At 34.8% G+C, this 15,757-nt stretch overlaps 1 protein-coding gene across 2 annotated transcripts in view; it reads right to left on the bottom strand.

The window, feature by feature from the left end:
• DYNC2H1 (dynein cytoplasmic 2 heavy chain 1) overlaps positions 1-15,757 on the bottom strand; it is a 159,620-nt gene that overhangs the window by 41,938 nt on the left and 101,925 nt on the right. For both annotated transcript variants that reach the window (XM_058186002.1, XM_058186003.1), the window contains exons 70-75: positions 11,610-11,699; positions 9,241-9,306; positions 6,784-6,834; positions 5,716-5,793; positions 4,513-4,644; positions 1,182-1,254 (exon numbers count right to left, since the gene is read on the bottom strand). In XM_058186002.1, the coding sequence (XP_058041985.1) occupies positions 1,182-1,254; positions 4,513-4,644; positions 5,716-5,793; positions 6,784-6,834; positions 9,241-9,306; positions 11,610-11,699 (490 nt within the window). The remainder of the gene's footprint in view (positions 1-1,181; positions 1,255-4,512; positions 4,645-5,715; positions 5,794-6,783; positions 6,835-9,240; positions 9,307-11,609; positions 11,700-15,757) is intronic.

Genomic DNA, 15,757 nt, shown 5'->3' with positions numbered 1-15,757 from the left:
CTTAGCCATTGAGCCACCAAGTCCCTTATAATAACTACCTGCTAAAACCATTGTAGTACAAATGACAGAATATCAATTAACATTTTTTCAAACCCCAGTCGAAAAGAATATCTGTGGCTCAGGGTGGAATTGTGTAGTCCTTGGTGCTCTCTGAGTTAGTTGTTGATGTTCTCTTGGCTGCTTGCTGGCAGATACTTCATTACCCAGCTAGCAACATAATCAGTGCAGTTATGTCACCTAGTCAAGCAATGAAACATCTGCCAGCAAACAACTAAGCTCAAAGAACACTAAGGATTCCACATTTTTCAAACTACTTTGAGAAAGCACAAAGTTCTAATTTAAGGTAAGCATCCACAGATACATGAAAATATGAAGTAGAAAAAGGAGCTACAAATTAGGGCTATGAATATTTTAAACAATTATTTGGATATATGCTTCAGAATTCACATGTGTGTGCAAAGCATACATCTCTCTGCTACTCAGTAAAGCTTCCATATAAGCTTCAAAACTGTATCTGCATTAAAATGAACATGGCTCAATCTATCTTTTCCTTTCTTTATTTTGTTTGTTAATAAATGCTTTGGCTACCAGAGTTTTGCTGATTCAATTAATGGCATAGGATCTAGTTATTTGTGGGACTTCTACTGTTGCCTATTTTTCCCCTCAGATCTTCAGGAGAGAAGAATATCATCTGACTGAACCAAGGAAAAGAGCTTTTGGTGGGGTGGCAACATCATTCCCCTGGCAGATTAGATTAGCTCCAACCCTACTGGCCTTTAGTAAGGTCTTGGACTTAGTTATGTCTCTGGGCATGGGGATTGGAAAGTTTGGCAAAGTCTGTGAGATGATTATGCTGATTCTATTAATTAAATTTCTATGCCATTCATCTCTCCTACAACTCTGGGATATGTTGATGGATTTTACCATGTATTTATTGTTATGCTGCTGTTTTGCTGTATTTTTAGTTGGCATTACATACCTAGAGACAAAATGAGTGGCTAACATGATATAATGTAACATAAGATAATTTATTAGACTTGTTTACCACTTATAATATAACAATACATAGGTATATACACATGCATGTGAAAGCCTGCCTTATTTAATGTATTACTCTTTAGATGAATTAAAGTGGAAATATATACTTTACTGTATGTATTCTGAAGAATATAGCAACTCACCCAAAGTTTTACAAGCAAAAAGAGCCATTGCACTCTGTAGCCGATCTGGCCTGACAGCCTGGACCACAAGGACCTGCATATAAAAATGTTCACATCAGGATTCTCAGCTGATTAGCAAACATCATCGAACACTTCCACGTTTTTGGCACAAAGAGTTGTATGAGTGAAATTTATCCTAAAGATGAGGATTTTCAAAATTACAGGCTTTCTAAAAAAACATGATAAAAGCTGCTTGCAATATTATTCATGCAATAAATTAATCCACTGTTTAATTAGTAGCGGAGATAAACAATGGAAAATAATAACCCTTGTACTATTATGCATGGTATGCAGAAAATGCCTAGAGTAAAAAGTTCCTGGAACTTAGAAATATGCAATGACATTTATGGAAATTATTTTGGATAATTAACAGATTTCTCTTTACCTGGGCTGGTTGCCATTTATGAGACAACAGACTCACTCACTGCTATCTCTTCCATTCTTTTCTCAGCCTCCCTACAATCTTTCATAACAAGGCTGATTTCAGTTTTGATACAGCAGACCATCAACTCAATTCCAGACAAATATGGCAATATTTCTAGCACTTGTCTTTCATTTAAGAAAGTTTTCTGGTTGATTTACTCTTGACATTGAGCAGTTAAAAGAAGCATTTCTCTTATATGTCATACTTCAGATCTTAAGATACAGTAGGTATCTAATGAGGATAGTGCATTCCTTAGTTAATATTAACAGATAATGTATTATTTATAAAAGCTTAAGTGCAGGGGATGAATGAGAAGGTATATAAATTATTTAAATACAGTCATCAGCACTGATCAGCCTCTTTAACAGACAACTCCAATTAAAATTTGATTAAAATTGGCAGTTCTTAATCTATGACTACTAAATGAATATACTGTATTAATTGCGCTGTTCAATCAGTTAATATTTTACTCTCCGCTTTATTAAGTGGCAGCTTCAATGAGCTGGAAAAAGCTAACCAGGCAGCTAAATTTAGGGAAAATAAGCCAACCTACAAGAATTAACATTCAAAAGGATAGTAACATTTTCAATAGTTATACAATAAACTTTCTGTTGATACGTGTGGGTTGATATAAAAAGTAGGTATGACCATTTACTGAGTAGCTGTTTAGGCTAAGATCTCTTTAGAATGCATAGTTCAAACACATATCTATTCTGAGCTACACAGAGCAAGAAAGAATATAAACTTAAATGCATCATTAATTGGATGGCTTATGATTAAACATTTAAAAAATAGTGAGAAGTACAATGATGATGGATTCTGAATGTGGAACAGTCCATGTTTTGACACTGTCGTGAATAGATCTTCGGAAGAAATAAGCAAGGAAAGAAAGGATAAAAGTTAAAGAAACAAAAATGAAATGATAGGAAGAAAAGGATACTATATACTATAATATAGATTATTTTTCCAGATGGAAAGCTTACATAAAAAAGCAGATGTGATGGCTGCTTGGAGCAGATTGAAAAGAATTTCATTATAAAAGTGCCAAAAGTCTGTGAAGTTGAGCTAATGGGAATTACGAAAAAAAAAAAGTTGCTCAGTAGATTGATAAAAGAGACTGTTGATGAGAAAAAATAATGTAAGAGAAAGATGTCTGCAAAAAAAATTCCTTAAAATACTGGCTAATAAATAACTGTGCTGGGGAGATATGATAGCAGTGTTCTCAATATCTCAGGGGTTGCCACAAAGAAGAGGGAGTCAAACTATTCTCCAAAGCACCTGAGGGTAGAACAAGAAGCAATGGGTGGAAACTAATCAAGGAGAGAAGCAACTTAGAACTAAGGAGAAATTTCCTGACAGTTAGAACAATCAATAAGTGGAACAACTTGCCTGCAGAAGTTGTGAATGCTCCAACGCTGGAAATTTTTAAGAAAATGTTGGATAGCCATTTGTCTGAGATGGTGTAGGGTTTCCTGCCTGGGCAGGGGGTTGGACTAGAAGACCTCCAAGGTCCCTTCCAACTCTGTTATTATGTTATGTTAAATGTAAACGGATGGGGGAACACTTACTCATACTTTGCCTCAATTTATTTTGATATCTATACACTTATTAATCTGGTATTACAAAGATCAATGTAATTTAAAAATGTGAGTATACCAGAACATTGAATATGGGAACCAATAGAAACGACCTCAGATTTACAACTTGCAATCAATCTACGTCCGTTTTATGTTTATGAGCTGGATGTATCATGGAAAGGGTGATCAATATTATCAATACCATGAAAAACTGAACAGTATGAATTTAAAATCGTCAAGATCTGGAAGCTAAGTTGAATAAGTTCTTTATAAGCATCTTTTTGTTTGCATTCATTTATTTTTTTTCACTGATTTTTTTTTTATATTATACTAATACTTTAAAAAAAAAAAGAAAACCAATAACAGGTCAAAATGGTGAAGCTACTGGTTATAGGAAGGTTATTCACCTCAGGACTACTGTAAACAAATCAGGGGTGAAATCCAAACAGCTCTATCCGACTCGCGGGTGCCAGTAGTGGTGGCGGCGTGAGGTTTGGCGAGTCAGTAGCACATCCCGGTTTTGAACCCTCTGCGCATGGGCAGAGGGTCAAAACTGCTACATGATGACAGTGCGTGCGCAACCGAAGAGAGCATGCATGTAGCACACACGCACACTCCATTTTACCCCTGAAACAAATGGACCATTTTGTGTTCTTTTGGGCCTGTTTATTTCTATTCATCTCTTCTTGCAGGTATATTAAGCCAGATGGTTAATAAAGTGACCAGAAGGCAACCTTATCTGTAATTCAAATTTAGAATCCAATTCAACGTCAGCAATTTACAGAGTCAACTTTACAACTCTCCTGACATCACTGCAGAGATCAGAACTTCTTGTAAAAATCAGCTGATGTTTTCAGTCTTCACATTATTAAGATGTATATTTAAAATATTCACATTTTCAGCTCTGGCTCAATCAATGTTTTTTAACTGAGAATACCATTGACTGAATAAGAGATGTTAATATGGAAGGCTTGTACATTCAATTGGTGACTTATGGATCTTTCATAACAGAAAAAAAAAAGCATCTAAAACTGCTTGCCTTGGCTCAGCGAAATGAAAGATTTGAATCTACAGCTCCAGTAGGTTCACATTTAACAAATTGAGTCACATTTTCTTTGGTATTTTATAAGATTTATTACGCCATAAAAACTGCAAAAGCATGCTTTGAATAAACATGAAATCCAGCAGTGTAAGAGAAAAAAGATGGGGAAATATTCTGTCTCTTCTCCCTTTCACCACCCCAAAGATTTGCATATGATTTATACGTCTAAAATTGTAGGTCGAGAAATACCTGCTGAAATAGAGAGATTCTATTTGCTATAATAGATGGAAATTCTTGTTCACACACTGAGCTCCGTGAGAAAGGCTGCCACAGTGCTGCATCTTGAAAGCAAACGGTTTGATACAAAGTTGGGAGAGAGATCTATAAAACAAATCAACAGGTTTACATGTAAGGGGGGCGGGAATCTGTTTTTCATGCTGAATTGAAAAAAATTAATTGTCATATAATTTTGATTCTCAAACAATGTATTCATTGCAATTGTGTAAAACTATGCTGGAAGAGTTGTTTTCATTAATTTTCAAGGAATGGTTCTCCTGTGGCTTAATAAATGTATCTGGTGTGTTGAGACAATATAACAATTGTAAAACCATATGTGTAGAAGCGGAGTTTCTTGTATTAAAGTAGAATTCTAATCAAAACCTCAGTTGGGATCCTGGATAAACCAAACTAGCTCATTTTCATAATGCTAAATGTTATAAATGTTTCCTTATATTAAAAGAGCTTACATACAGTGGATTTGGGACATCATTTTTTTTTCTGAATAAGCAGAACAGAACATAGAATACTAGAATCATAGATTGATCAAATATGTTGTTTTCAAAAATATTTCTAATTATATTATTTGGTCCATATATAATTGTTTAAAGATCATTCTGAAACATCAACAATAAAGAAAAGATTTAGGATTTTAAAGAAGACATTTTAGAGACAACACAATATAGCAGCTTATTTATGGGCTCAGATTAAAGTGTTGACTTTGGTTTTTGAATCTAGCTAAACATGGTAAAATGAAGATTAAAAAGGAACCTAATATGATTTTACAAAAATAGACAAGGTTTTCAAAATTCAAGTAGAACTATTTAGAAATGACCATAGTGAAGCATGACATGAAGGTTATAAACATGGCCTAAAATTATTTTTTAAATAATATTTTTTAATTCACATAATTTGAGAATTGGGAAAATAAGGAAAAATACTATTAACAGAGACATTTTTAAAATTAGCATTTACATATTATACATTAACATATACTACTGACCCTCCCAAAAGTTCAATTTCCGCATCATTAACTTCAAAATAAAAATGCTACTATGGAAGGGAAAAATACAACATGGCTATGATTTCAGGGTACAAATGTTTGGAAACAAAACTCAGGTTTTTTTTAGAGCTAACTTATTTTTCTGTCAAAAAAATATTACGTTAGCACTGTACCTTTAGAGTTGCCACTGCCCAGCTTCTTTCTTGTTCTATCCAAGGGGGGATCTGATCTCTGATGCTTTTGGTGGAATCCTGAATGATGCAAAAATAATTTTTTTTGCAAATGTTACAGGGCATGTAACATGTAAGGAAGTCAAACAAATTATTATTTGGCTGTGACAACTATCAACCCCAGGGCAATCACAAATGACTTGGTCAGTCATTCAGCAGGCATTTTTCAGTTCTCCCAGTTGTCACAAAAGAGGCTGTCACATTCTGTTCAGCTCTTTACCGAATATATCTGTGAAGCTTAAGATTTGTCAATAAACATTAAGGCCAAAACTCTGATTGCTAATACAGTGACAATACTAATGAATATATGATTTATCATTCTTTTTTTTCTTTTTTTTAAAGTTTGCTTCTTTTAACTATACCCATCTCATCCCACTCCCTGCCCCATGAATTAAATTTTAAATGTCAAGACTCTCATTAGCATTCACCATGAAAATATTCAGGGTTTGCAACTGTTTCTTTTGCAGGACCAAATCTGGTTTGGGGATAATGGTGAGAGATGGTGAGAAGCCAGCAAAAGAAAGATTAAGCTGAAAGTCAGCCAGATCTGGCTGCAGACTGTGGAGAAAAACAATCCAGAAATTTTTTTCCCAATGTGTTGCTGTTTTTCCTCAAAACATCCCCCTGAAGTAAACATTTATCACTAATAACAAAATTATTAAAGGTCTGATATAACTTCTCCTGATAGAATAGAATAGAATTTTTTATTGGCCAAGTGTGATTGGACACACAAGGAATTTGTCTTGGTGCACGTGCTCTCAGTGTGCATAAAAGAAAAGATACTTTCATCAAGAAACACATTAATTATGGTTGAAAGAACTCTTACCAATAACAATTAATATTCAAACGATTATTTTATTAATTATACAAGTTTCTGTTTAAGAGACTTTTATTATGCAGAGTATAATTTATGGCAGAGTATAGTTTTCTTATTTCTTTTTGTCATTGTCAGAAAGACAACGTCATGTACTACTTGGTGCTGGGAAGACAAAGGTGTTAAGTGACACTTACTGATTTTCTTAACATATCTCCAATGATCACACCAGTAAATGTGTCCCACTCCTGTAAGAACAATACAGTTTAAAAATACTAAGGCATAATGGAAATACTCAAACTATAGCCAAGGTTGATGTTTTCAAAAAGAAAATGGAGAAATGACTAAAAGGGCATACTTGGAATTGGAAGTGCCAACCCTACCTCTGTTCCATTCCAAATTGCCCCTTCTCAACAGAACATTTATTTCATTTAATAACGTGTTGTTAGAGATTAAGATAGCCCCAATCCAGTTGCTGTTCTCCAAAGCTTGAAAAATTTGACTACTTCCTCAGGCACTCAGATAGGATACAAGATGAGCCTAATTGATTGTGTCGTGGTTGTTGGATTAACATCATTTTGAGGACCTTGGTGTATTATATAAATGTGTCTTATAATATTGAGGTTTTATGCTCAGAGTCACAGGAATAAAATAGTTAGCCAAATAAATTATTTAAATAAATTAAACAAATAAATATTTCTTTTAAATATTTATTTGAATATTTTTGAACTAAGATAGGTAGCCAAATAATATTTGTTTGAACTAAATAAATAAATAAATAAATATTACTTTCATACAAATAGTCTGAAAGCAATATATATATCATATCATATCATATCATATCATATCCATCTGAGTGGTACAGCAATGGCAAGTGCCCATGTATATTTTTTCTATTTCCATCCTCTTGCTCAATTAGTACTGATTACAGTAAAACATTACATTGGCACCAACATTAACAATAACTATAATAAACAGTAAATTTTAAAAATTCTAACTCTCATCTTACATTAACTCTCAGATCATACTGAAAATGACATCTATGAAGCATCTCCACAAAATGCCTTAAGCTGTTAACAGTCTCACTGAGGTTGAGAATCTGTGTAATGAGTTTTACATTTGAAAGCAAACAAAAAAAACCTCAATGACATCACTTGACTTATGACTACAACTGGACCAGAATTTTAATTGTTAAGCAATTGGTCATAAAACAAAACATCAGATGACTGCATTGCTTAGCAACCGCAGTCCCAGAAATCCCTGTTGCTGCCATTAAGCAAATTTTAGCAGTTGTCAGCCAAAGATCCATCCAATCCAAATTACTCTGGGCTTGGTCTCTCCCAGTCCCAAACATCCAGTAAAGTAAAGGACTGCCTTCAATTTTCTTTACCTCCTTCTCTTCCACACACACCCTTTTGGTGTCCCTTCACAATGCCTTGCTGACATTCACTAACATTTTCTTATTCCTAATGTTGACAAGGTGTGCCTGGTCTGGCTGCTAGGCCATATGGGGTTGAATTTGTGCAGCATTTTTTTTTTTAAAAAAAGCACAAAGCAGCTTAAAGGGGCCAGAGTCTGCCAAAATATCTCTTTTTGCCGTACTCTTGGGCCATTTGGGTCTGGCTTTGCACTGCGAAAAATGACAAAAAAAGAGCAAAGCTGCCCCCTATTGAGTCGGACAGCGGTAAAATGCCCCTTTTTGTTGTGTTCCTGGATCCCATGCAACTGACTTTTAGGGGAATAAAAGGCTGATTTCCGCTTTTTTCGTTTTTTGTTTTGGTAGCTCAAAGCCTGCTCCATGTGATCCACTGCAAGAGTGCAGTGAAAAGAGGCCTTTTTGATGTACTCCAGCTAAAGGAGGGGCTGCTTTGTGCTCTCCACCCACTTTTTCGTAGGACAAAGCCAGCCCCATACAGCTCAGCAGCCATGTTGGTTATGCCTTGACAGCAGTGGGAGCAAGAAAATGGTGGTGAGGGTCAGCTGGGGCAGCAGAGCACAGGGTGGCAGGGGGCCCAGAGGGCATATAGATGGGGGGGGAAATAATCAGGTGATTATTTTAGCTGCAATGCCCCTATGGTCTTAAGTGTTGGCAAGGTGCTTGAATTTTAATCATGTGTCTTTGGGGTAGTGGTGGGATTCAAAAATTTTTACTGCCGGTTCTGTGGGTATAACTTGGTGGGCGTGGCAGGGGAAGGATACTGTAAAATCTCCATTCCTACTCCATTCGCATCAGGGAAAGGATACTGTAAAATCTAAATTCCCTCCCCACTCCAGGGGAAGGTTACTGCAAAATCCCCATTTCCTCCCAATCAGCTGAGACTCGGGAGGCAGAGAATAGATTGGGGCGGGGCCACTCAGAGGTGGTATTTACCAATTCTCTAACTACTCAAAATTTCTGCTACCGGTTCTCTAGAACTGGTCAAAATCTGCTGAATATCACCTCCATTGTGGGGGCGCTGCAATGGCTGTAACTTCAGGCACAGGTCCAAAGTCCTTCAGTGCCATGGTAACTTTAAATTGCCACTGGATGAACGGTTGTAAGTCAAGGACTAATAGTGTAAAAACCATCAGAAATGCAAGAAGGGCAAAACTGCAGATTTTCCTGTGTTAATGGCCAATTAAAATTAAAGGGTAAGCATTACTATGTGACTTACATTGTTTTGAAAAAGTTCAGGATGCATTCCTTTCACAAAATGTAATGCAAACATTAGCTGATCAGCCTGCAATCAGATGACAAAGCATTAATAACATTTTATGCAATGTTCTCCTTGGAAAATAATACCCTAGAAAGTAATTTTTTATAGAAACAGATAAAGAAATCATGCAGCTGGTTATATATCCTCAAATTTTGCTAAGGAAAATTCTAAACCAGAGTATCTTGGTTTGAGGAAATATGATATTTTATTTCAATATTTTTCACTCCCGTAATTTCTGATCTTTTAAAACAGAATCCTACATTCTTAATCTTATTCCACTATTCTCCAAAACAGTAATCTTGGAGCATCCTCATTTTTTAATGCAGCATACAATAATTCTTTCAAGGAGTAGAAATGATGCAAAATTGAACTGATTGTTCAACAGTCAAAGGTAATATAACTTTGGTTTGGAAATCTTTTTATAATAGTGAATGGCTACATTGTCAATACAGGAAGCAATACTATATTTCAGCTGAAGTGAAAGGATAATTGAACTAGCTCATTTCTGAACCAAGCAACTACATAAATTCCTAACTATTAATTTATAGTTTTTCCAATGAATTCACTTTCTTAACCACCAGCATTTTAAAATCATCTGTGATATCTAGCTCACATATTGAATGTTTATGATCTAAAGTTCCACTGTAACAAAAGCAAACGGTAATTACTCATTTTGATATTTCAAAATTACACCCTTAACCTCCAATTCATCTTCTTTTATTCTGGGATTTAAAATAATTTCTCTCCTTCCATATATGTAAGCATGTGTATGTGAATTTAACGCGCTGACACTGAAGATGTGTAATATATGGTAAGTACATTTAATTATTTAGTAGAGTGGAACTTTCAAGGATTGGAAACAATTTACTTTCAAAAGTTTTAAAATAGTGAATTTTGAATGTGCTCTAAAGATGGGAAGATCAATAAAACCTATTTTAGTTTTTTTTTTTATAAAACTGTTGTTGAACTTCTGCTTTCATATGAAAGCAAATTATATAAAATACCTGGAAACAATTCACTTATATTATTTGAGGCAATGTCAAAAGTAAGTGATGTGGAACTCAACTCTGGTTACTTCATGTTGTCAATTTTCTTGACAACGTGATGTGTTGCCATTGCATTCTTCCAGGGGTTTTGTTACTAAGAGTATTCCTAATGATTTTGCAGTCACACAGCAACTAGGGTCAACTTTAATAGGGTTTTTTGGCACCTGCTTGCTGATTTATGAATCACTTCATGCCAAAATTTCTGATCTGTAAATGAAGAGTGACCTTCATAAGATAATTTAGGGTTATGAACCTGGTTTGTCCAGATTTTAATGCTAGTTCCCAATATATCAATGTAAATAACAATTCAATAGTTGATTGGCATATTTTGCAACCTATGACTATGAAAAAAAATAGATATAGTAAAAATGTAATTGTAGCTAATATTACCTCACACCTCTACCTGTACTTGTATACTGTAGTTAGATTGGCTTCAAATACATAAATATAGGCAGAAGAGTGAGAACATACTATATTGGTTTAACCAATATTTTAGAAACTGTAATTTTACAGTAAACTTCCAAGGGAGTGAATTGCATAGCCTGGAAAACGGAAGGCTTTCTTCTGAGTAACCACCCTGAGAATGGCTGAACATTCAACATATACAGGAATGGATAGCAATGGTGAATATACACATATCACATGAGTGGAAATATATAGAGTGAGACTGAACAGCCCAATTGAGATATCTATCTTCTTTCCACTTGAGGATATAATTGTGCCTATTCTTTTCTTCTAAATGATATGCATGTCAGCTAGAACCATCCACTTGGAGAGAATAGAAACGAAGAATTATATCTCTGGGAAAAGGCAAAAATGGCCTACTGTGGGTGCAAGAATACAATGTTCCACAGCATGTAAAACAAATATAGTCCAGAAACTGATAGCCTTATGAATAAAACATTCCATATATTTCAGAAGGATGTTTTATTAGGAAACCAGTTAAGAGATCCCAGAAAGAATGTTTTTTTTTGTTTCAGATAAGCTTCATTTCCTTCTTAGTTTGAACTTAGTGCTTCAGAAATTATTATTGTCTCACTGCTGTAATGAGGCAACAGTCCCATGGCGGGCGAAAGGACAGTTCGTAAACCAAGAAAATTTGTTCTGCCAAACAAATTCTATATACAATTCCCATGACTTGAAAAGTACCATTTACTAACAAAAACACAAAGTTTGGCACCATTGTACATCCACTAATCAATATTTTCAAGTGAGCCAACACTGGAGATATAATTCCACATTCAACACAATGAATCAGTGCAAAGGAAAATGGCAACTTACCTTAAATAAACAACGACAGACATATTCATATACCAAGTGTTTCAATGAACTGATAAGAGACTTTATTCTTTCCTCAGTATTCCCCATGTCCTGAAAAAGAATGTTCAGACATTTAACAATATTCAGTAATACTTTAGGGATCAAAAATACCTAAAAACCACTCTTAAGATTGAAGAGTTTTATCTGAAAGCACATTGGTTTCAGAGCAGCGATCATACAAGTGGAACTGGGCACACGTGCATGCTCACCTGCCATTTGTGTGGCTCGGTTCCGAATATTGAGTCCAGCGGTTGGGGGCCTGTTTCAGAGAATGGGCTTTATCTGTAATCAACAATTTAATCCAAAGTAATAATCTAACTGCATCGTGAATTCTAAAAGAAATCTGGGCCTGAGAGACAGAGTACATGTGCCTAGTTCTCCTGCAGATGAATATTAGTCTTTCAAAATTTGTAATAAGAAGCATTACAATGTAATATCAGAAAGCTTTATTTTACCTCATTTAAATGCAGTCAGAGGTAACCTAATTAACTTAAAATCCTTTGTGTTAACAGTTCTTTATTATTTAAATTATGCTAATTAACCTGACAAATGAAAAGAAAAAACATTCAAGGAAAAGTAAGATCTTCCATACCACGAATAAGAATCTCAAATTGGGCAGCTCTTAATCTTGAGGTGACACCTGCCTCTAGTACACTAAAAAAACACACAATAAATTCTTCTTTCAGGTTCTCTAGCCCACGGGTCTCCAACTTTGGTCCCTTTAAGACTTGTGGACTTCAACTCCCAGAGTTCCTCAGCCAGCTTTGCTGGCTGAGGGACTCTGGGAGTTGAAGTCCACAAGTCTTAAAGGGACCAAGGTTGGAGACCCCTGCTCTAGCCTACCTTCTCATACTAATTGCCCTACCTTGAACGAGGTGTATAAGTACTAAACTGAGCAACTTAAAATTAAAACAAGGTAGTAGGACCTCTATCAAGAAACTGGTTCATGTCCACCAAGAGTCACCAGGAGTCAATTAGAGTAGATATTTCTCTTTTTAAAACAGGAATTTCTTCCCATTGTTCCAAAACTAGCATAAGCCAGGATCTACATGTCCTAAATGGAGATTTCATTATTAATTAATTAATTGTGGAATTAGCTGATTTCAGAAGAATCAGAAGTTTGCTATACAAAAGTTTGGTTGTTCCAAGGATAAACATACAACATTCCTTAATTACAAAATGAATAAGCATGTTAATTAAGGCACTACAAGGTATTAGTGCCTTGTACAAAATTTTACAATCAAAGAGATATCTGAAAATGAAGACAGATTTTATTTTACAATGTGTCGCAAATGTGTGAATGTAAGACCATCTCCTATGATTGTAGCAGAATGTGTGGGGAGGGGAACATGGAGGCACCACAGTGACCTAACCATATAACCCATAATGATGCAAGCTCCACCCCTTTTCTGTGTGGATTGTCATGTGAACTGCTTGCTCCAAAGAAGTGGGACTTGTGATACGGCACTGTGATGCTTTCTTACTTCTGATTTAGCAGTGAGATGCAGCAGATGTTGCTGTATTATTGTATCTGGAATAGAAAATCTGACTTTTTAAATTGTTGCTGCATTATTGGAAAAAGTGATGTGTTCTCTCTTTCTTGTTTATTACTTTTTTCTTAAGGTTTGAGATGCTAATGTTATATACTTACTTCTTCATCACCTGAAAATTGTAAACTTTGATAATGTACTTTCAGGTGACTGAAATAGAGAAGAAATAACTACAAATTCAAACCCGTTTGCTCTGCTGTTCAGTTTACTCAGAACCACAACATTAATCACATTTCCAACTGTTTTGTTGGAACAACTGAACTGGAGAAAGATAATAAACTTTCCTATGGTTTGTGCAAAAGGGAATTTATTTTTAGGCCCAAAGGAACATTAATCCCATCTTATTTTCACAGAATATACAGAACTGAGGATCTGAAAACCGGACTTCAAATCCAAAAATAATTGTACTGGTCATTAAGTGAAAAAGCTCTGTTGACAATGAGATACTGACTCCAAGAATAATATGATCTTCCTGCTAGTCAGTCAGTTAGGTTCATATATTGAAACAGTAAGAAGCTACTCATATTATGGGTATCTTGAATAGAATAGAATAGAATAGAATAGAATAGAATAGAATAGAATAGAATAGAATAGAATAGAATAGAATAGAATAGAATAGAATAGAATAGAATTTTATTGGCCAAGTGTGATTGGACACACAAGGAATTTGTTTTGGTGCATATGCTCTCAGTGTAAAGAAAAGAAAAGAAAAAGAAAAAAAAATACCGTCATCAAAGGTACATTTACAACACAAATGATGGTCATAGGCTGCAATTTAACCCTTAATGATAGCAACAAAAAGTTACAGTCATACAGTCATAAGTGGAAAGAGATTGGTGATGAGAACGATGAGATTAATAGTAGTATAGATTTAGTAAATAGTTTGATATTGTTGAGGTAATTGTTGAGGTAATAGTGGGGAACTATGAGTAACTTTTTTTTAGTCTTTGGTTAAATTGAGAAAGGAAGGAAATGCATACAGTAGCTCAGTCTAGCTCAATCAATTTTCTCTTAGGTTTGGAAAGCCCTGCAAAATGTTATATCTAATCACTCTGCAGTTCCAGTCAACTTAGCATTTCCTTTGGGAGTTTGTTCAGAAAAGTTAATTACTTATACTCAGATTCAGACAGAAATCTATATGGGTTTGCTTCATCCAAACCAACAGAAGAAATGTTCCAATCATTCATCCAGACAGCCACACACCGTAAACAAATGAAAGAGAAGCAAGATTTGTCTATTGTAAGATACTAATAAGCATGCTTTCTCACTACCTGATTAGTTCCTGACTATCAGTTGTAATGTGGGTGTGGTTTTGATGTTATGAAAGAAAGCAACTATTTGATTCATAATTTTCTTTCTTGGCTGCTGAAAATCGCTTATTTTGCTGCCATTTTGACACTCCTGAAAGTGAAATCTGCCAATTTGGTTCATGATTCTGAGTCTGGCTCTCAGACTGTTGCAACCAGGTGTGTTATCTTTTACTACTGGTAGAGGATCTACGCTTCGGTTCAAATCCAAAGCATTGAGCAGAAAAACATTCAAAGAAGGACCCTGCTTTCAAGTTTGTTGAGTAAATATTTTTAAGGGGTTCTTAGACAGTTAAGAACTTAAGACAGTTCTTAGATAGGTGCAAAGATTGGAGAAAAGATTACATCTGTGGTAAATCTCTATAGAATACAGCTTGGACTTCAAATTCTTTACACATTTGCCTTCACCTGTGATCTGGGGGTCTATCCCTTGCACCACTTGGAGTTATTGTGATAGTGATGGCTGTTACCAAAGTATCAACAGAGATAACATTTCTAGAAAAACACAGAATTCTTTGGATAATTTATGAACTTGCTTTTTAAGAAAAGACCCAATGTCAATATACTGTTACAAAGTATCCTGGGATTAAAAGCTTTTAATGTATGAAGGTTACTGTTAATGTTTTAGAGGAGTCTAAGGGCAATAGTTGGAGGGATAATGATTCAAATAAACCATGTTGGGGATTTTTTCTTGATGTTTTTAAAAGAAATTTTCAGGTCTTTCGATTTCTAACCTGCATTAAGTTTGTTTTAGGACTTGTACTGATGTTTTCATGGGCTTCCTATAAAAATTGTAGACAATATCACCATCAGCTTCAATAATTACAACTGGTGGAAGCTGTGGTGCCTTTAAAATACGGGCTTAGGAGTGCATGTGGCTTTCAGGCTGCAGAATACCTACCTGTAATTTAAAAACAGACAAAACAAATCCTAAAATGCTACACTATCCTCTTATAGGTAAAAATGCTTAATTTAAAAATGAATTGTGATATTGGGCCAAGACTGTTAATAAATGTTGTTGTTTGAAAATTAAGAAATAAGTGAAGAACTTGTATTTACATAAATAGAATCTTTTGACTATGGAACTATGCTTTGTTTAGCTAAGGAAAATTATATGTTTTATTTAGGTCTTTTGTCAGGTAATTTTATACAAATATACAATTTGTAAATTTGTATAAAAATTTCCTTGTATAAAAATTTGTATAATAAATTTCCTTCAAATATACTGATTATGGTGCAATACACTCAGTAT

The sequence above is a fragment of the Ahaetulla prasina genome, chromosome 5 (assembly GCF_028640845.1).
Source record: "Ahaetulla prasina isolate Xishuangbanna chromosome 5, ASM2864084v1, whole genome shotgun sequence".
NCBI classification, from domain to species: Eukaryota; Metazoa; Chordata; class Lepidosauria; order Squamata; family Colubridae; genus Ahaetulla; species Ahaetulla prasina.
Note: the sequence above shows the minus strand (reverse complement) of the source record. Positions and strands in the feature narration are given on the sequence as shown.